General features: G+C 35.7%; 1 protein-coding gene across 1 annotated transcript in view; it reads left to right on the top strand.

The window, feature by feature from the left end:
- LOC107566802 (tight junction protein ZO-2-like) overlaps positions 1 to 22,890 on the top strand; it is a 35,248-nt gene extending 12,358 nt beyond the window's left edge. The window contains exons 7-21 of the mRNA XM_016252352.1: positions 981 to 1,032; positions 2,517 to 2,576; positions 2,958 to 3,076; positions 3,789 to 3,852; positions 5,258 to 5,408; positions 5,805 to 5,913; positions 9,196 to 9,415; positions 9,633 to 9,814; positions 11,267 to 11,362; positions 15,577 to 15,656; positions 15,793 to 16,003; positions 16,475 to 16,575; positions 19,109 to 19,330; positions 20,807 to 20,923; positions 22,436 to 22,890. Coding sequence (XP_016107838.1) covers positions 981 to 1,032; positions 2,517 to 2,576; positions 2,958 to 3,076; positions 3,789 to 3,852; positions 5,258 to 5,408; positions 5,805 to 5,913; positions 9,196 to 9,415; positions 9,633 to 9,814; positions 11,267 to 11,362; positions 15,577 to 15,656; positions 15,793 to 16,003; positions 16,475 to 16,575; positions 19,109 to 19,330; positions 20,807 to 20,923; positions 22,436 to 22,804 — 2,153 coding nt within the window. The 3' untranslated portion in view covers positions 22,805 to 22,890. The remainder of the gene's footprint in view (positions 1 to 980; positions 1,033 to 2,516; positions 2,577 to 2,957; positions 3,077 to 3,788; positions 3,853 to 5,257; positions 5,409 to 5,804; positions 5,914 to 9,195; positions 9,416 to 9,632; positions 9,815 to 11,266; positions 11,363 to 15,576; positions 15,657 to 15,792; positions 16,004 to 16,474; positions 16,576 to 19,108; positions 19,331 to 20,806; positions 20,924 to 22,435) is intronic.
- The last annotated feature ends 313 nt before the right edge of the window (positions 22,891 to 23,203 follow it).

Here is a 23,203-nt window from a genome sequence, read left to right as displayed (position 1 = left end):
TAATTGATTAATTCTCAACTATCCTGGACAAAGTACAGCTCTAGAATGACAAATTAAAGGAATAGTTCACCCTCATGTTGTTACAAAACCTGTGATACTACGTTTCTTTTGTGTAGCAAACAATTTTAATATTTAGAAGAATGTTCATGCAGGAAAACTGACTATGGTCTGAAAATGACACAAAAGTAGTTAATATATGAGCTGTTAACTCGAGAAATGCTGCAATTGAATGATTGATTCACTGAGTTGAACTATGATTCATTACATGATTCGTTCATGAATCGTACTGGTCACGTCCTCAGTTGTTTTACTGACTCAGTGAATCTAACGGTTCTTAGCTTAACTGCTCAAAAATGTATTGGTAAAGGCTTCTTCAAATTCTTCAAATTTTATGTTTCACAGAAGAAAAAGTCGGGTTTGGAATGACATAAGGGTGGGTAATGGTGACCAAATTTTTTTGGTGAACTATTCCTTTAACTATCTATATTGTGTCAATGTATGCAAGCACTAGCTGCTTTTGCACACATCTCTGCTTTCCAAGACAGTTTCTATAGATGTCACTTCCTGTCTGTCCTTTTTTCTCTGCCACTCTCAGGGTGTTTTGTTCCTAAAGATTAATCACACCTGTCCGACACTTTCTGCCTCTGTATAACGCTGCTATTAGTCTCTCCACGACAACTTCATGAAATTCTGGGCATTTGAGTCACGTAGGCATTGTAAATCAGCACGATTTGGGTCGTGTGTTTGGTCAAAACGGCATGGATATGCTGTGGTCAAAACCACAGTATATATAAGCAGAAGAGATTGTTATAACGGGGCAGATCTTGGCAAATTAACACCAAGTCATCAGTAACACGGTGGTGTGTTCTCTGTGGTTGTGGGTCCATTTAATTCTGTCTCTTCTGGGCCTCGTCTCTTTCCTGTCCTAGAAGTTGAAGGAAAGTCAATTGCTTCTCATTGTAGACTTTTGTTTCTTTCAGATATTTCTGAGATGGAGTCGTACCATTCCTACTCACCTCAAGATGACCAAAGGTCACGCCAGATATATATATATATATATATATATATATATATAGGATTTGGAATCCCAGATTTCCATTTACAGATTTCTGCCCTGAATCAAAAATGTTACCAATTTCATGCATTATACTGTATCTTTATCTCCAGACAGTGCTGTTAGCATATTTGTCTCTGTTAGCTTTGAGCATTAACCCCCTGAGCTCTGAAGCAGGTGGGCGGCAGTGTCCTTTTGCTCTGTTATGGATGGAGTGTGTTGTAGATTTGGAGGACAGTCGTGGCGTACCGCCCACCAGCGGCGCTCAGAAGAGCAGAGGAGTTCTGTTAATGCACTGGACATGCACTTAGATCACCAGCAGACCACACAGTAACTCTTTTCTTCCTCCCCAGCCGTCACTACTTCTGTCTTGCTTTCTCTTTCAGGGTGATACTTCATTTTCCTTGCTCTGCTTTATTGTTGGTTTTACTTGTAATCGATTAATTCTCAACTATCCTGGACAAAGTACAGCTCTAGAATGACAAATTAAAGGAATAGTTCACCCTCATGTTGTTACAAAACCTGTGATACTACGTTTCTTTTGTGTAGCAAACAATTTTAATATTTAGAAGAATGTTCATGCAGGAAAACTGACTATGGTCTGAAAATGACACAAAAGTAGTTAATATATGAGCTGTTAACTCGAGAAATGCTGCAATTGAATGATTGATTCACTGAGTTGAACTATGATTCATTACATGATTCGTTCATGAATCGTACTGGTCACGTCCTCAGTTGTTTTACTGACTCAGTGAATCTAACGGTTCTTAGCTTAACTGCTCAAAAATGTATTGGTAAAGGTTTCTTCAAATTCTTCAAATTTTATGTTTCACAGAAGAAAAAGTCAGGTTTGGAATGACATAAGGGTGGGTAATGGTGACCAAATTTTTTTGGTGAACTATTCCTTTAACTATCGATATTGTGTCAATGTATGCAAGCACTAGCTGCTTTTGCACACATCTCTGCTTTCCAAGACAGTTTCTATAGATGTCACTTCCTGTCTGTCCTTTTTTCTCTGCCACTCTCAGGGTGTTTTGTTCCTAAAGATTAATCACACCTGTCCGACACTTTCTGCCTCTGTATAACGCTGCTATTAGTCTCTCCACGACAACTTCATGAAATTCTGGGCATTTGAGTCACGTAGGCATTGTAAATCAGCACGATTTGGGTCGTGTGTTTGGTCAAAACGGCATGGATATGCTGTGGTCAAAACCACAGTATATATAAGCAGAAGAGATTGTTATAACGGGGCAGATCTTGGCAAATTAACACCAAGTCATCAGTAACACGGTGGTGTGTTCTCTGTGGTTGTGGGTCCATTTAATTCTGTCTCTTCTGGGCCTCGTCTCTTTCCTGTCCTAGTTGAAGGAAAGTCAATTGCTTCTCATTGTAGACTTTTGTTTCTTTCAGATATTTCTGAGATGGAGTCGTACCATTCCTACTCACCTCAAGATGACCAAAGGTCACGCCAGTCTGACCTCTCCTCACACTCTTCCAATGACATAGCACGAGAAAACGCCAGGTGAGGACCGCTTCAAGATCAGCTCCTCATATGTTCAACACATATTAGGGATGCATAATACAATGGTTCAAAAAGTCTTTGGACATTTAAATGGATAGTTTACCAAAAATAGAAATTGTCTACACAAAGATTAAAAAAAAAAAAGTGTGTTTTGTCCATGCAATGAAAGTCAGTGTGGTCCAGTGTTTCGAAACCAGTGATCTATATGAATACCTTTGCATTAAATATCAAAACATCAAACTAAGTGGTACTTAAAGAAAACAGCACGAACACACCATTCAGTCAGACTATTTTATAAATATCTCAAGACATTCAAAAGTTGCTTGTCAAATGTTAGTGGGACAGGTGTATTCTCAGTCTAAACTGTTGTTGTATTTTCAGGGAAGATCCTCAAAGCAGATTGGCAAAGACTGCTGTAACTTCCTCTCCTTACAAAACTCCAGAGGAGCCACTTCCAACCCAGGAGGAGAGACTAGAACCACAGGAAGAACCACCACCACGTTAGAACATGATTCTGTATATACCTCATAGTTTGATAGTAGATAAAGACCCACACTTTTGGTTTATTGATGAAGCAGAGGATTGGCAATGGTTGTCAAGCACCAAATGAGCTCAAATTGGCTTTGCTGACTAATTAAATCAGAAAAGAAGTTGACCAGAAGCTAGTAGAAACTGCAACATTACATAGGTTAAAAATAATGGTATAACCCTCACTGATGTTAGTGATTCAAAATCAGCAAAAACAAAACAACTTTTACCTCAGTGGAACATAAAGATGGATGGATAGATGGATGGATAGATAGATAGATAGATAGATAGATTGATTGATTCGATTGATCTTACTGACCCCAAACATTTGATCAGTATATTTCTTTGTTGACTAGACATTGACAGGTATGATTAAAAGGAAATGTGTCTGCTTTCAGTTGTTTCAGAATGAAACTGATATTAGACCATTATTTTATTCAATGTGCAGCAGCAATAAAGACGACACCCAAGATCCTGCTCAGACCAAGCCCAGAGATAGATAGATAGATAGATAGATAGATAGATAGATTGATTGATTCGATTGATCTTACTGACCCCAAACATTTGATCAGTATATTTCTTTGTTGACTATACATTGACAGGTATGATTAAAAGGAAATGTGTCTGCTTTCAGTTGTTTCAGAATGAAACTGATATTAGACCATTATTTTATTCAATGTGCAGCAGCAATAAAGACGACACCCAAGATCCTGCTCAGACCAAGCCCAGAAGATGAGGCCATTTACGGGTGAGTGGATCCTGTTAATATCCCACAGGTTCAGCTCTCCTCACACATGATCCTATTCACTGAACTAAGATCTTATTCACTAACTAAACCTGAGGACTCACTGAAGGCTGGAGACAGGGCTGAAGCTCAGTCCCCACACATTAATCTCACTCACTCACTCACACACACACACACACACACACACACTCTGGGTGATAGTTCACAAAAAAGAAAACCCACGCTCACCCTCATGTTTCAGTGATTGATCTGTTCCAAACAAAACAACATGAGGATAAGTAAATAATGACAGAATTTGAATTTGGTGAACTATCTGTTTAAACTATCGCACTAGTGGTTGAGCGCACAGGAAATGAAATCGAGATAGAGGAAGAGAGGTGGAGTGTCATCTGCATCACAGCCTCACGATGGGCTGGATACCTCTGCAATCTCTCGCTCTCTCTTAATCATCCTCTCCATCAGCTCCTCCATATTCATGAAGAAGAGGCAGTCTGCTGCTGCTCGTATCCACTGGGAGAGGTTATTTTTGTGTCCTGCTCTTGCTTACAGAGCCGCTTTGCTTTTTTGGGTTTTTACTTGAGCACAGAATGAGAGAGGTGGAGAGCAGGGGAAACCCTGCTGGAAAATCACAAGCCATGACGGTGCATTTGGCTTTTGGTGTGTTTGGAAAGGATAAATAGAAATGCGACAGAAAAAAAAAAATGTTAAGCCTCAGTATGTTTTTCTCCAAATATATTATGTGGGAGTCATTCTTTTAAGTGGGTTCCTATTGCATTTTGGAAAAGTACATTTTTCTGATTTTTAACTTTTTATTAGACAAAATTATTAGGAATTAAAGTATGACTTTAATTGTTAATAACAAAAAACACTATGCAAGTCAATGGGGACCAGCAACTGAAGGTGAACTATCCCTTTAAGTACTAAAATAACTAAATAAACTAAAACTAATAAATGAAAGATAGACATTTAAAAAAAAAAAAAAAAATGAAAAAGGACAAAAGCACACAACAAAATTACTAAAACTTTAACTAAAATTAATTTGAAACTTGAAAATAAAATCTTATTCAAAATATAATAATAAAAATGTATATTTTGAGCCTGATGGAAACATTATGACTTTGCTATAATTCCTAGAAATTCAATTATCAGAATTCACAGACAGATAAATTATCCTATTTTAATTTATTTATTTAAATTCAATATTCCATTTCGAATTGCTTCTATATTTATATGCACACATTATACAATGGTATATTTTAAAAAGCTCTGGTCCATTTTTGCATAATGTCTTTTTTTAGGATTGGTGTGTTTTTGTCAGACATTTTTTAAAGGCTTTCTGAAGTGATGCCACAGGACAGTTTTACAGTTAAGATTTTAGCAAATCTCCAGCTCTCGCTCTCTTTTGAAGGCATAACACAGTGATGGTGAGCTTTCAGAAAGGAGAGAGTGTTGGCCTGAGGTTGGCTGGAGGAAATGATGTGGGAATATTCATAGCTGGAGTTCAGGAGGGCAGTCCGGCTGAAGAAGAGGGTCTTCGTGTAGGGGATCAGATCATGAAGGTATGCAAACAACAGTTCTGTTGACTTTAGCTGTTCTGATCCTTTTGGGTCATCTTGTTTTTGACGTTATAATAATCAAGCTGTTTTTGTTACTTTATCTTTAAATCTTCTGTATGTAAATGACCACTCTTATGATTATATAACCTTATTATGCTTATTATGTTGTCATCATAGTTTTCAGAAATAGCCTGGGTGGACTGGGGAGGGTGGGAGCTTTAAATTAACATTACGTCAACATACTAGTGCGGTTTTTCATGTTGTGATCCCTTTAGGAGGAGGGAACATGCTTTGAATTTGATTTGCATTTGCCACATTTACTTTTCAACTGTATGTGTGTGTGTGTGTGTGTGTGTGTGTGTGTGTGTGTGTGTGTGTGTTTTCTGTCTCTCCCTAAAGGTGAATAACGTTGACTTTCGGGGTATTGTGCGAGAGGAGGCCGTGCTGTTCCTGCTGGAGATCCCGCGGGGTGAGGTCGTGACCCTTTTGGCACAGAATAAAACTGAGGGTGAGAGAATTAAGCACACAAAACTGCTCCTCGCTTCACTTCAGGGAACACACAAACACCGAAACACCCTTTTTTTTGTACCCGGTCGTCACTTGGCATGCTTGTATAATTCTATGCCTGTGTACCATTTATTTATTTATTAATTTTTTATATCAATTCATTTATTTTTATATGTATATGTATGGATCTTTATTTACAACACCTTTATTTTTTTTATAATTACATTTATTTATTATATTATATCTTTGTTATTTTTTATAATTATAAATATATTATAATTACGTATTATTTATTTAGTATATATTTTTTTGTATCTATTTTTTGACAACACATTTTGTTTTTATTATAATTACATATTAATTAATTTATTTATTATCATGTATCTTGTTATTTTTTCCAATGTATTTTTATTTGGTTGCAATACCTTTTGCTTTTATTATAATTACGTATAATTTTTATTTATTATCTATTTTTATTTATTTTTTATTTGAGCACCTTTTTAATAATAATAATAATAGTAATAAATTGAATTATTAATAATAATATTTTCCACATTTTTCTAAATAATTATAATAATAATATTTTTTTTTTTTTTGCTTTAGTAAAATGACAATGTAAATACCAATTATTTTATTTTTATACAACATGTTGTCATATCTCACTATGTTTTCTCACACAGTATAAATGGGTCTTAAAGTATATAGCTACTATTATTTTAAGAAGGGGGTCCTTTGCAAGAGGATTGTCATATTTGGGGGTCTTTGGCATCAAAAAGTTTGAAAACCCCTACATTAGAGCATCCAGCAGTAGAACTAGTTACCAATATTACATCACTGTACATGTGAATGGGCCCGGAAGCGCTGTCTCTTTCGCTTTTCCCCTCCCCCTATACACACAGACCCTGTCGAGAAGCCTCGGCTTCTTTCTCATCTCTACAAAACCAGTTGTAGCCAGTTTTGGCTCTTCCAGGGATTGCCGTGTCAAGTGTGGTCATGCATGTGCACAAACATACCAAAATCCAGATTTTCATGTTTGTGAGCTTTGTTTTCTCTTGCCTGTTATGTGAGGAACTAAATGTCTCCCATGAAAACCCCATGCTGATGTTTATTGGTTCAATAATGCCTGTCGAAGTCTTTTGGATTTGGAGTCCAACCAAAAACAAGTTCCTAACCTCATCACAAGACTGCAGGATGTCAGCACTGACCTCTGTTGTCAGCACTGACACGGCTCTCTCTGCTCTATCCCTCTTTTTCTGCTGTCATGCCATCCTTCTATTGCTCTCTCTCCCTGGCTCCATCTCTATTCCTCTTAGTCCTTCTCTTCTCTGTGTGGGTGTCTGATGGGAAAGTGAGGTCTGGCGCTGTCAGGGGTTGAAGCTCTTTTGTTCTGAGCTGAGACAGATGTGGTGTCAGAGCTTTAATCAAGAGGGTGACGGCACTACTATAGAAAATCTAGCCGCTGAAACTTTTATCCTTGACACTGTAAATCCTAAGTCAGATAACACTGAAGTTGTCTATTAATTGACAGTTTCAGCACTTCACAAATGATAAAATTACATCAACCATGGAAATCTTACATCATATTATGATAAATTATTGAATTGGAGTGGAGAATTTAATTAAATGTCACCAATTTAAAATTGACAAAGGACAGCAGTTTATTAACAGCATTGGTTTGGAGAAGGTGAAAGATTGAAAATCACTTACAGCATAGAATAAATATTATATAAATATTTATTAAAAAAATTATTTATTTATTATGTATTTATTTTTTATGTTTATCTATGTATTTATATTTGATTTTTTTTATATACAGTGGGTACGGAAAGTATTCAGACCCCCTTAAATTTTAGCAAATGGCTGCAATATAACAAAGAGTGAAAAATTTAAGGGGGTCTGAATACTTTCCGTTCCCACTGTATATATTTATGTATTTTTTACAGACCTTTTTGATTTTTATTATAATGCATATATTTATTTGTTATTATTTATTATTTTATATTTACAGCAAGATTTTATTGTAATGATGTATTTTATTTATTGGTGTATTTATTTGTTTAACTATTTAGTTATGTTTATCTATTTTTTGTATTTTATTTTTTACGGAACCTTTTGAACTTTATTATAAGTAATATATGTATTTTTTTATCTTTTTAAATTTTGTCTACTTATTTTTTTATTTTATCTGTATTTTATTTAGTTTTTTAATAATTTTTTTATTTACATCATTAGATTTTTTTATTGTAATGATGCGATTTATTTTTTTGTATTTTATATTTATTTCATTTATTTATTTATTTTTCTATGATTGTATATTTTTCTTTTTTCTTCATTTATTAATTTTTTATTGTTTTGTTTAAAGCATTATTTATTTTTTTGATCTATTTATTTATTTTTTAAATGATAGCACTATTAATTTTAGTCTTGTTTCACATAGTCTCAGTCTCATCCTTCTGATGTATATTGCACAGAGAATTTAAATGCATTTTCAGTTGAACCCTAAAACATTGGCATTGCTTGCATCATGCTCTACTAGTTAAAGGGGTCCTATTATGCTTTTTCACTTTTTCAACTTTAGTTAGTCTGTAATGTTGCTGTTTGAGCATAAAAAAGAAAGATCTGCGAAGTTACAAAGCTCAAAGTCCACTTCAAAAGGAGATATTTTATTTAACAGAAATCACTTTTCAAAAACTACAACGAACGACTCGTTTGGACTACAACGCATATTTCCGGGATTTGTGATATCACAAATATCGACGAATGGGACGAGACCTGGTTGAGCTGCACTAGAGAAGGCAACGAGTGTTATCACTATGTCGGAGACACGCTAGCTTTCCCAAGGCAGACGAACTTAGAGTGGTTACAATCATCCGGGTTTAAATCGTGCTCAAATTGATTTGATTTGGATGCAGTATTTACACTGAAGCTCGCAGCAGTGTATTAAACAGCTATGGTAAGGGGCATGACATTTCCCGACCAGGCCCCGATTGGAGCCAATCACAACACACACTGGCCCAGCTAACCAATCACAACACATTTCGTATTTCAGAAAGTGGGCTTTCATTTGATACAGGAACTATTCGAGTCGTTCATGCCAGACTGGGGAGAGAGGTGTTGTAATAATGTAAAATATGTGAAAAAAATATGTTTTTCGAACAACCTAGTATGAGAGCCTGTTCTAGTACACCCCCAAAACAAAATTAAGACTTTGTTAAAGAGCATAATAGGACCCCTTTAAGTCTGAGACATGTTTAGGAGTTTCTGTTTCTGTTTTGTGTCCTAGTTTATGAAGACATCTTGGTTTCCGGTCGAGGGGACTCATTTTTCATCCGGACTCATTTTGAGTATGAGAAGGAGCTGCCTCACTGTCTCGCCTTCTCCCGGGGAGAGATCTTCAAGGTGGTGGACACCTTATATGACGGCAAGCTGGGAAACTGGCTGGCCATCCGCTTGGGCAAAGACAGCCAGCTGCTGGAGAAGGGCATCATTCCCAGCAAGAGCAGGTGAGAATGGAGCAGGGCGGACAGTCTTTGCATGAGATTAAAAGATATGTCCAAGCTAAATGGTGTTTAAGCCTTTAACTTGGAAATATCCAACATCAAATGGAATATGAATTTGTATTTATACTGGACGTAACCAGAAAGCAGACTCTGCTCTGTAATGACTTATCGCTTTCTTTGCATAACCCTGCTGCATAACCCCTGCTCCTGTACTGATCAGAGCGGAGCAGATGGCAAACGTCCAGAACACACATAAGGGCTCAGGAAGTGACAGGGCAGACTTCTGGAGGTTACGTGGTCAGAGGGCGGCCAAGAAGAAAGATGTGCGGAAGAGCCGAGAGGAAAGTTCTGCGGCCGTTTCCACCCGCTTCCCTGCCTATGAGAGGGTGGTGCTGAGAGAAGGTGGGTGCTACAAACCGAAATAGAAAGTATGACAAAAAAAGAGAGAATGTTACAATCACCCAACAGTGTGTGTGTGTATTGGAGAAGTGCGGATCAGCTCAAACGTCACCCGAATCCGCTGCTTCAAAAAAAGTTATCCACCCACCACCCAACCGCTCCTATATTTTTCTCTGATATAGATATCCGCCCCGACCCGCACCCGATCGTCACATTACAGTTACTCTAATGAGTTTTACAAGATGATATGATGAATGGATGGTTAATTTTTAACAGCAGATTCAGTGACGTTAGAGCTGATCTGCACATCACTGCACACGTCTGCGGCGCATTATGGCTCAGACATGGCCAACGGAGAACATTTCAGAAGCGACTCTCTGGGCTGCTTCGCTAAAGATAGGTGCTTAGTCTATTTTTGACGGACACCACGTCCTAGCTGCACATAATTAGAAAATTGAGGATTAGGGCTGTGCAAAAAATCAAATGCGATTTTCATGCACATCTCGTCAGTAAAGCCGCTTCTGTGATTAGTAGTAAATCTCCAGCACGTGCTTTCAGATGGAGCGGCATTTACTACACAGAGCTGTAGTTCACTGACAAGCTACACAAAATCGCGTTCGTAATCGCAGGTGATTCATTGCTTGTCAGTGAGCTACGGCTCTGTGTAGTAAATGCCGCTCCATCTGAAAGCACGTGCTAGAGATTTACTACTAATCACAGAAGCGGCTTTACTGACAAGATGCGCATGAAAATCGCGTTCGATTTTTTTGCACAGCCCTATTGAGGATGTATTTTAAACGACGAAGAAACAGCTACAAATCTTTTATCCCTGTCGTTCATAACTGGACTTGTCGTTCATAAGTGTATTAACTTTGCTAGCTAATTATATAAATAACAAGTGTGTAGGGAGCAGTGAACACTGCGTAGGGACCCTGTTAATCAGAAAACAGTCAGAAAATGCATCTTGAACAACTGATGCGACAGATGGCAAACACTGTAATTTACTGATCACAGTACCTGTATCATTTACACAATAAACAGTCTCAATAAAATGATGGCTGCTTGCACACAACATTAGTCACATCTCTGAGCGGACTGGCCTAATACCGCTAATGAAAGTCTCTGCATACCCACACAGACAGCTGAGGTATTTTTAATACTTTTGAAAAATGGGCTCATCACTGAGAAAGATTGCTCTCTACACACAGTTCAAGATAAATTACACAAAAAAATCATCATGATTTATGTGACCAAAACCACAGTCAAGAATTTTGAAAAAGGCTGTTTTGAATCATCAGTCAAAACTCTTCTGACTCTACTTTAATCCTCTCTAAACCCTATTAACATAAAGGAGTGTTTATTACCATTAATATAAACCGTTTTGTATTTCAGTAAGGCTAAAACAGATTTCCTCTGCTGTGAAACCCTGATCGTAAGCTTTGTCTTCTCCCATAGCGGGATTCCGAAGGCCGGTTGTGCTGTTTGGACCAATCGCTGATGCTGCCAGTGAAAAACTGGCCGCGGAGTTTCCGGACGAGTTTGTAATTGCCAGTGAGTTCATGCTACTGTCTCTGTGATACCATCAATAATGTCTGAAGGGATGCTCACACTGGATTTTAAGAAGGCAAAATCGTTTTAGACTCTGTAATTAATATTAGCAACATGATATGATGCTTTTGAACTTCTGTTTGGAATAATAATAAATTATATATTTTTTATATATATTAAAAATGTTATTTTATATAAATAAAAATAGATAAAAAATATATCATTATATAAATAATGTAAGAATGTATTATTTGAAGTTTGCGTCCTGTTTAGGGTTGGGAATTGAGAACCGGTTCTTATTCAGAACCAACCAGATAACAGAAACACCGCCCTGCCTCTTTAATTACTGAGCACATTGGTTCCCATGACGCGCACTCCACAGACACGTCGCGTCTTTAACTGCCGAACACATAGTTTTCCACGACTGTACGCGCACACGCGTCTTTGATAACTATGCACATTGTTTTGTCTGACTGTACATGTACCGGCAGCGCGCAGCTCCTGCCGCCACTAAATTACAATATATTTGTCCCATATTGTCATTAATATATAAAGTTTTGGCAGTGACATAAATTTTGTATGTTGCTAAGTTTGCTGCTTCAGTATTTGTAGATTATTTTTCCTCGTGTCTATGGTATACTGAAAAATAATAAGCATATCATAAGGTTTAAAGGCTTTTATTGGCAAAAATAAAATACAATGAGTCAATATTTACAGTGATGACCCTTGTTCTTCATAACCTCTGCAATTTGCTCTGGCATGCTGGATATTAGCTTCTGGGCCAAATCTTGACTGATGGCGATCCATTCTTACCTTATTAGTCCTCGGAGTTGATCACAATTCGTGGGCTTCTGCTTGTCCACTCGCCTTTTCAGGACTGACCACAGGTTCTCTATGGGATTGAGATCCAGGAGGTTGCCTGGCCACGGATCCAAAATTTCAATGTAATGATCTTCGAGCCACTTCTTTATCACTCTTGCTTTGTGACATGGTGCTCCATCATGCTGGAAAATGCACGAATCATCACCAAATTGCTCATGGATCGTTGGAAGAAGTCGCTCTTGCAGGACATTTTGATACCATTCTTTATTCATGGCAGTGGTTTTGGGCAGAATTATGAGAGAGCCCACTCCCTTGGTTGAAAAGCTACCCCACACATGGATGGTCTCAGGATGCTTCACTGTTGGCACAACACAGGACTCATGGTAGCGTTCACCTTTTCTTCTTCCAACAATCAATTTTCCAGATGTCCCAAACAGTCAGAAGACAGCTTCATCAGAGAAAATAACTTTGCACCAGTCTTCTGCTGTCCAATCCTTGTACTTCCTACAGAATTTCAGTCTGTCCTTGACGTTTTTCTTGGAGAGAAGTGACTTCTTTGCTGCCCTTCTTGACACCAGGCCGTTGTCCAAAAGTCTTGGCCTCACTGTGCGTGCAAATGCTCTCACACCAACCTGCTGCCATTCCTGAGCAAGCTCTGCACTGCTGGTGACACGATTCCGTAGCTGACTCCTCAGGAGGAGACGGTCCTGGCACTGGCTGGACACTCTGGGACGTCCTGAAGACTTCTTCACTGCAGTCAAACCTATCTCCTTCAAGTTCTTGATGATCTGGTAAATGGCTCTTTCAGGTGCAATATTCTTTGTAGCAATTTCCTTGCATGTGAGGCCATTTTGATGTGAAGCGATGATGGCTGCACATGTTTCTTTGTAGATAACCATTGCTAACAAGAACACAATGATTGGAAGCGCTTCTTCCATCTTTTTATAGCAATCGGTCTGCTCTTACAATCTAATTATTGTGATAGTGATTAACCTGACTAGTACTTATTCACACTTTCACTTGTGCTGCTGATATGATTAGTCAATTAATGTTAGCTGGTCATTTTGTGTCAGGATCAAAAAACAGTGAAATTGTTTTTTGTGAAAAGTGAAATTTTTTTGGCCAATGAAGCTTTTAGCAATTATTTAAAATGCATCTGATCACTCTACACTAGGGCTGTCAAAAAAATATGAATTTCAAATATTCGTCGAATTTATTAAAAAAAAATCCACATTCGAATGCAAAAACGTTGCTTTCGAATTTTAGGTTTGCGTCAGCCGTCAGGCAGCCTTATCAGTGCCGCACGAAATGCGACGACAATGTAAGTGTTATTGCAATTTAATGCTTTTGTTAGCCTATCCAGTTGAACCTACTAGATGCGGTGCTGCTACGTTGTTCATTCAATATAATGCGGAGAACGAGAGCATCAGTGTGGCGAAGATGTTGTTTACGGCGAAACTGAAACCAAGCCGTTCACACAGAACGCATATTTATCACATTTTCTAGCAGGGCATCTATCACCGTTGCACTCGCTTCTCGCACAAGTGAGCGCCATATTTAGAAAGCCATGTAAAATTAATATGTTCAACTTTTAAAAAACATGTCTCAAGACTTTATGGCGGTTTCCCCCCATCCCACTGTACCTCATGTTTTTAAATGAAGAAAGTAGCCTACTCTTTGTGATTGGTTTTCGGTCCTTTGTATTACACTATACGTACATGCATGGTGCTGTTTTTTTTCTAATTGTTTAAGCAACTTTATTAATTATATATGGTTTATAAACATTATTTTTTTCAAAGATAGTCGTGATATTTTATTACGCTTTGAAGAAACGTGCATAATATTTTGCTTGATGCGCCCTCTTGTAGCCAAAAGCTTTTTTTCCCCCTAACTGAAATTATGCCTTTTAAATTTGAATGTAATTCGAATTTTGATAAATTAAGCAACTTTATTAATTATATATGGTTTATAAACATTATTTTTTTCAAAGATAGTCGTGATATTTTATTACGCTTTGAAGAAACGTGCATAATATTTTGCTTGATGCGCCCTCTTGTAGCCAAAAGCTTTTTTTCCCCCTAACTGAAATTATGCCTTTTAAATTTGAATGTAATTCGAATTTTGATAAAATTTAAGTGGAAAATTCGAATTTAGTTTTTCAGTCATTTTGACAGCCCTACTCTACACAATAATTTAGAAACAATGTGAATGAACACCACAACAACTTAAGCAACAAACTTTGCAAAACACAAAATTTATGTCACTGCTAAAACTTTTATAAACAAAGTGATAGAAAATATTTATTTTAATGCATTTTAAATGTTTAAAAATGTGGAAACCACTCATTGCATCACACCATCTCCTGACAGCATTATTATTTGTAAAATAGGGGCTTTATGGAGTGTGTGTGTATACATGGTTATAAGTATAACAGTTAATATTTCATTAATTTAGTGAGAGATTTCATTAATTTAGATAGAAAAATGAACAAGTGTCTTAGCCCTCAAGGGACTATTTGGCCAACCAGCTTATTCCTGCTTGAAAAGCAAAATGTTATTGATAGTGTAAAAACATCAACTTTGAAGCACATGTGATTGATGGACTAGCATTACTCAACATTACTTACTACCTTCCAGCAACACTACATTCAATGAAGGTAAAGTTGTAAAAAAATAAAATAAAATTTAGTTAATTTAAATGGAATCGGAACCGGAATCGTTAGGCAAAACCGGAACCGGAACCGGAACCGGAACCGGAAAATTTCTAACGATACCCAACCCTAGTCCTGATAAATTTGTACTCATGTAAATGAGAGTTTCCAACATTCAGCCAAGTTAAATATAGATTGTCTGTTTGTCAAATGTATTTTTGCAATACAAAAATGTTTCTATACAAAAAATAAATCTGCTAAATTAATAAATATAAGTGTAAATCATTCAAAGTAGAGATGCAGCAAGTATTTACATTTTCAAGATTATTCTTATAATAATCATAATAATAACATTTTATTGCTTATTATTTATTGCTTAAATTATATAGTTTTTTGGGGGTCAATCCTGTTATGCAGTACCTCTATAATTTATAATCTAAAAATATAGTTAGTGTTATGTAATAAAAAATTATATATATATATATATATATATATATATATATATAATGTAGCTTATAATTATAATAAAAATTGTATGCATACCCACTTTTCCATGTTCATAAACTTTGCATGCATATGAATGGGGTCGAATGGATGATCAAGTGTAGTGTGACAGCATTATAAGAATTTAAGCCAAAAGCCAGTGCTTTAGCTAGCATTACATAAAGTTGCATTGTACATGTTGAGTAAGTATTCTTATTTGTAGTTTAATTATACTCATTGTTTTTGTTCAATGGCACATCAGAAACTGAACCCAAAGACGCAGGGTCGGAAAAATCCTCCGGGGTGGTTCGTCTCAACACTATTCGACAGATCATTGAACAGGTAATTGAGTATGCACACACAAATTAATAATCAAAACTTACTGCATTCTTTTGTTTCACTCAGAGTTAATCACATAAATGTCCCTTTAAGCTGTGTATATTTTACCCATGTTTAACCATGACCAAATCTGATGCAGGACAAGCATGCTCTCCTGGATGTCACCCCTAAAGCTGTGGACACCCTGAACTACACGCAGTGGTACCCCATAGTCATCCTCCTCTTCCCGGACAGCAAACATGGGGTGAAGGCGATGAGGCACAGGATCATCCCCAGCTCTAACCGCAGTGCCCGCAAACTCTACGACCAAGCTCTGAAGCTCAGGAAAACCTGCTCACACCTGTTTACCGGTCAGTCCTGGGGGTCCAGACACCATGTTAAAAAAATCGCTCACTATTTTCTCGACCCTATATTGTTCCAAACCTATATGACTTTCTTTATGGAACATTAAAGTCATATAATTAGCTTAAATTGTATTGTTTACTTATTTTAATTAAAGATCATAGCATTCTAGAAGTGAGTTTTGCTTGGGTAAGCATGTGCTTTTTTTAAGAAAATGTAAAAATAGACTATAAAATTATTCTGTGCTTTAAAATGCTTAAGAACTGAATTAAGGGGAAGTGCAGTAAAGAGACGCTATGGTGTATTGTGATTGGCACATATCGATATAAACTGACTTTGATACAGTTTCCAATTTGAAAATCTCTGGTGGGAACACGGTGAGATAAATAGATCAAGTAGAACCTAGAGAACAGCTGACCCAAATCTAAAGGTTTTGATTTCCTCTCTCTTTTTCCCTCCCTCCCCCATCGGTCTGTTAGCCGTTATCGATCTGAACTCTGCTAATGATGCCTGGTACGGCAGTTTGAAGGAGACCATACGAGACCAGCAGACCCACGCTGTGTGGGTCTCAGAGGGGAAGGTAAAAACAATGAACGATATAGTTCTCCACCACCTTCTATCCACTCTGCAACAAAACCTTCTATTAAAGTCAACATAAAACACTGTTTACAGACCATTTTGCTTCTGCCATCTGATGCTTGAAATGAATCGCTTATATTCCTCAATTGTATGTCACTTTGGATAAAAGCATATGCTAATTGAATACATGTAAATAATTCAAAGTTAGAGATGCAGCAAGATTATCTTAATATTAGTTAAACTAGCGATGAAACGATTACCGGTTTGACGATAAATCATGATCAAATTCCCCACGGTTAGTATTGCTGTTTCATATTTTAATAATCATTAAAACCGTATTCGATTACTGGCAAAAGTGTGCTAAGGGAATTATACAAAAGAATATATGAATGAATTAATTATATGAATGTACCTCTGAAGGTTCTGACTGTCTTCAGAAAAGAGTTTTCATCTCCGCTTCATGTAATACCTAATAAAGTAGTGCTCTTATTGCAATTCTTTGTCTACGGAGGTTACGGGAAACCTAGAGTCAGAGAGTGGATTTACAGAGAGTTACATTTACTTTCAGTCTGTGTGCAGTTTTTGTCTGGCCATAAAACGACTGAATTTGCTTGCCCTGCTGTACGTTTTGACCAGTTGATGAAAAACAAGTTTATGTGGATTCTACACATTTAAACAATTCGGATAATGAATCTAGAATTATTTATGGAGCAGATAAAATACATATAATCATTTATTAATCAATTATTTTGACTTAACCCTTTTCTCTGACTGTCTTCAGAAAAGAGTTTTCATCTCCGCTTCATGTAATACCTAATAAAGTAGTGCTCTTATTGCAATTCTTTGTCTACGGAGGTTACGGGAAACCTAGAGTCAGAGAGTGGATTTACAGAGAGTTACATTTACTTTCAGTCTGTGTGCAGTTTTTGTCTGGCCATAAAACGACTGAATTTGCTTGCCCTGCTGTACGTTTTGACCAGTTGATGAAAAACAAGTTTATGTGGATTCTACACATTTAAACAATTCGGATAATGAATCTAGAATTATTTATGGAGCAGATAAAATACATATAATCATTTATTAATCAATTATTTTGACTTAACCCTTTTCTCTATTTAAAGGCTGAAATGTGAGGTTTACCATTTTATGAAACTTTTTCAAAGCTTTATTTGAACATTTCGTACATGATATTAGATAAACTGTTGTCAGTCATGTTGTCATTTGAAATACAGACATTATTGGTAATGTTATTTGTTTTAGTGATTATGCAAACAAAGTAATTTTATTTGCTGTTTGTTGATTTTAAATATCAAACTTGGTGTAACTATTATGTGTCAGTACTTTTTGAAAATGTCCAGGACATTTTAACAATACCGTGATAATTTTGGTCACTATAATCATCGTAATAAGACATTTTTGTATAGTTTCATTTCTAAATTAAAAATATAATATTGTTTTTATATAAAAGGGATTTTATAAAATTATATTTATACATTTACAAAGGTTTTTTGGGGTCAGTCCTGTTAACCAGTTCCTCTAATTTATAATATAAAAATATAGCTAATGTAATATATAAAAATATAATATTGATATATTAAAAAATATTTTAAAATACAACTTAAAGTAATAATAATAATAAATAATACATAAATATTATAATATTAATTATTTATATATTAACATAAAAATATTTTGTCAATATGATAAAATAGAGCAAGGTTTTGTTTGTTTTTTTAGTTGTTTTTACATTTGAGGCCATATCATGCAGTACCTCTATCATTAATAATAATAATAGAAAAATATTATAAAAATTTATATTGATAAAAATCTAAATATAACGTAAAAAAGCTACAAAAAAATTTTTAAAGCTTATAATAATAATATTATTATTAAACTTATTATTATTATTTAAATTTGTTTTGCTATTCTGTAAAGGATGAAAATGAAGAGTAAAAGTAGAAACCGACTAAATAAGGAAATACCTAGAATATTTCACACCTGGCAACACCTGGCAACAAGTATTTAAAATTTACCCCATGATTACTGAATTATGATGTTAAGACAAAAAATAATAATGGTTTTCACCTTATATGAATATGAAATATTTAATTAAATGAAAATATAATGAAATGTATCTAAAATATTAACACATGATGAATCACGTACAGTACAGAATCATGTACATGTACAGATCAGGAATGTGCATTAAAAAATAAATCAATTATGTTTTTTATGTTGACTTTAATACAACATTTTACAGCATCTCTTTACTTTAAGACTCCTTCAATCACATTTTCCCACTTTATCTTTCCCAGTATTCCTGAATGTTTTCCTTACAGTTAAACCCATAGTTTACCTGCTAATGCATGCCTTCCTTTTCTGAAAGTCATGATAGTCATTCCTCCTGTTTTTCTGTGCTTTTACTGTTCATCATTCTTCGGTGGTGCTCTACAGCTTTCGTTCTGTTTTGTTTTTGTGTTTTCTTTTGTTTTCACTCCTCTCTGTACACAAGATCCATCATGTGTCTCTTTTAGCTGGACGGGACGGAGGGGGACCTTGACGTTCATGACGATCGCATGTCGTATCTCTCGGCCATGAGCGCAGACTATCTCAGCATGGACAGCCGGCTGACCAGCGACTGTGATGACACGGCGGACGAGGGCGGGACTTACACAGATAACGAAACAGACGAGCTGCTCGATCGCCAGCGAGTGTCGGCCATCAGCCGCTCCTCTGAGCCAGTCATGCCAGAGGAGGTTAGAGCACGCATGCACACGTTTAACATATCTACAGGGTTCCCACTGCTATGGAAAACCTGGAAATATCAGAGAAGATGTGCTTAGTTCCGCTCACATGCATGCATACTAATTCAAAAACATATGGACACATAAATCTTTCACTGTGATGGGCGAACTGCATGCACATGCATTGACATCTACACACTTAAACATGCTTGCTGCAATGACATCCCTCACAGCTGCCTAGATCAGCACAAAGTCAGCTATGTATTCAAGAAAAGACAGCAGAGGTCGAGCCGGCAGGGAAATTCATTTTTAATCTCACACTTGTCATGCATGCATTACATGCTGTAAATGCAGGAAGTGTGTGATAATGAGTTCACATGGCAAATCACATGGATTTCATGCTTTCTCAAAAAAGCTAAACATTTAGTGCGTCTGTAAATGCAAAGAGCAGACTCTTCTGCCCCCTTCTGTTAAATGTTGGAACTACAAAATTCTTGATCACTAAATATTTACTGAATAGAGAGAGTCATATAAATTATGATTATTCTAGCAAATATCATTATAAGGGTTTCTATTGTTATGAAAAACCTGGAAATATCATGGAATCAGTGTTGTAATTGTTAAATAAAACTAATTTTGTTAATTGAAATCTAATAAATAATAAAAAGCTATATACTGTGTATATATATACTGTATATACACACATTTTTACATTAAAAAAAACGTTTAAATTGAAGTACTAAAATGACTAAAACTAAAACCGAAGTAAAAAATAAAACTAAACAGAAATATTAAAAATATATTAAATGTAATTTATTAATAATATATATATATAACAATTTTATTATTATTTTCTTTTTAATGATTACATTTTATTAAATATATTTAATAAAAATGACAAAGGCACATAATAAAATGAATAAAAAACAAATTAAAGCTAAATAGAGAGATTTTAAAAACTAATAAAAATGATAAAAGCACATAAAAATGATTATAACAATCTAAAATGAAAATTTAAAATATAAAAAATAACGGCTAATTTTAAATGAGCTTATAAATATTATAATAAATAGTAAAAAAAATACTATAACATAAAATATATACTATAACAGTAGATAAATAATGCTAAAGGTTTGTATACTATTCTGAAAATTGTGGTTTAATAATGTATATTATATAAAATGATTAATAAATTGTGTTAAAAATGCTAATAAAATTTTAAAAAATCTAATAATAATAATAAAAACATCTTTTTTAAAGCCTTTTCAAGTAATCACGAAGAACGGGAAAAGTAAAGAAAATGAATTGGTCAAAACAAAAGTGTGGCAGCCTTATGGATGGATATTAAATTTAGAAGCATACTATACTGTTGGCCCAAGACAAACACATTGCTGACTGTATGTTTGCTGAAGTGTGTGTGTATGCATTAATGCATTCCCCTGTCTAGATGTCTTGCTATGTTATCTGAATTCTTTCTTGCTCCCCCAGATCCTCAGGAAGTCCAGCCCAGAGATTCGAGGTCGTATCCGGCGGATGGGCAGCAGAGAGATGCTGACTGAGGCTAGTCCACCCTTAATGTCCACCTTCCTGCCTGACCCCGCAAAGGTGAGCTCATGTCATGCTCCCAGTGGCTTCCCTTTCTTAAAAAACAACATTCATCAAGATATTACAATAGTGTCAAAAATACTAGACTAGGAAGACTAGAAATTTGCATACAGTGGACACAGGACATATTTGGACACTTAAGCCACACTTTAAACGGATGAATTGCATTGATATTTTATTATGTGACGTGCATCCATTAAGTTTACAGATACTTCATAGAGACTCTTTGCAGTAAAGATTATAAACTGACTCGGACTAACGCAACTCTGCCCCTGACTGCACCCGCATTCATGCAGAAGAACGGCCTGATTTGGTGCAGCCGTTTTTCCAGCAGTTCAGAATCGTCTCGCAACAGCTCAGTGACACATTGTGGTACGCTGTAGAGCCAAGCTGTGATCGCTGTTGTGCCAAATGATTGCTTAAATAACTAGAATAGTGTATTTGAAAACAACTGTTAGAATCTAGTTAATTTTGAACAAACTGTGCCAGAAACGTAAAAGAAGTTAACTGGAGGTAAAGTAGTTTGGCTAAGCATTTACAATAAGGTTCAACTCTGTCACAATAGTTAATTAAAATGTTATTTTTATAGTATTTATTTTTTATCTAGGTAAGTATAAATGTGTTATATTAATTCATATTTTTTTTCATAATACATTAAGTCATGATTTAACTTTAAATATGGTAAAACATTTATTCATATATGTAGAAATTAACAGCATGGATCAACTAAATAATAATTAATTAATATTTTATATTAACTGTATTTTTTTATCTAGTTTAGTGATAATTTATATTATATTATAATTCATTTTTCAAAATACGTCAGCTCATGATTAAACTGTAAATGTTAAAAATATTCATATATGTAGAAATTAACAGCTAACATCTAACTTAGATAAATAAATGTTATGAAAATTGTTGTTTATTGTTAATTCATGACAGGATATTTAGTACTAATTATATACTACTGTAGTTTTCTTTTAATTAGCTTTTATTTTCATATTTTAGTTTTGGTTTTTTATATTTCTATTTGGCTTTTCTTTTCAGTTTTAGTTTCAGTCATTTATTACATTCAACTTTTTTCTTTAGGTTTTTTTACATTTAGGTTTTTCAACTAATATTTATATTTTAATTTATTTAATCTTTATTGCAATTAACAAAAAAAAAATCGTTTTAGTGAACTATAACTGTTACATGATAATGCATTAACTCATGTTAACGAATTGAACCTTATTATAAAGTGTTACTAGTAGTGTTTGGCAGCGTTTATAGAAAACCTGAAGCAATTAGTTAGTGTTTGAGATTTTGCTAGTGGGTAGTGTTGCGTTAGTAGGTTTTGTGTTTGGAATCATGGAGTTCAGTGTGAAAAATGCAGTGGTGACGACTTTATCCAGTGCTAAAACTGGCCTTCACCTGTGGTTTAGAAACCCATGGTTAAATGTAGTGGAAAACTGACCCTGTGATACAGTTCAGTAGTGCTGTTCAGTAGACACACATTCAGTTGTCTTTCAGGTAAAAATGCTGTCTCAATTGGAGGTGTCGCGGGGGCAGTACGACCCCTCTCGATACTACGACTCTCATTCAAGCAGCCCCGTGAGCAGCGAGCACCCGCGCAGCCAGGACTCTCCTGCGAAAACCAAGCCCCCACCTCCCCCCACTGTTCTCAAACCTACCTACGTGTCCCGCACCTCCAGGGGCCTCTTAAACAGCCCCCCGGTACGGGACAGTGAACCCCTGGAGGACAGTCCTGACGATCCCTCTAAGAGGTCTTTCCTGGGCAAAGTGAAGGTCTTTGAGCAGATGGATCATTTGGCTCGGACACAGAAAGTCCTGGAGATCCAAGAGGCTCAGAACGCCAGGGTGAGTGTTCACTATCTTTAGGCTTTACATGAAGAATGACACAACAAAATGACACTTCTTTTTCTGCAAAAACTCTACACACTTATCTTTGGTCTCCTCTAAAGCTAAGTTGACATCTAAGACAGTTGAGCAACTAGAAGCCTGTATTAGACAAGAATGGGACAACATTCCTATTCCTAAACTTGAGCAACTTGTCTCCTCAGTCCCCAGACGTTTGCAGACTGTTATAAAAAGAAGAGGGGGTGCCACACAGTGGTAAACATGGCCTTGTCCCAAATTTTGAGATGTTGATGCCATGAAATTTAAAATCAACTTATTTTCTCAGTTTAAACATTTGATATGTCATCTGTTGTATTCTGAATAAAATATTGAAATTTGAGACTTCCACATCATTGCATTCTGTTTTTATTCACAATTTGT

This window comes from Sinocyclocheilus grahami, unplaced genomic scaffold (genome assembly GCF_001515645.1).
Source record: "Sinocyclocheilus grahami isolate Dianchi unplaced genomic scaffold, SAMN03320097.WGS_v1.1 scaffold1101.1, whole genome shotgun sequence".
In the NCBI taxonomy this organism is placed as follows: domain Eukaryota; kingdom Metazoa; phylum Chordata; class Actinopteri; order Cypriniformes; family Cyprinidae; genus Sinocyclocheilus; species Sinocyclocheilus grahami.
Note: the sequence above shows the minus strand (reverse complement) of the source record. Positions and strands in the feature narration are given on the sequence as shown.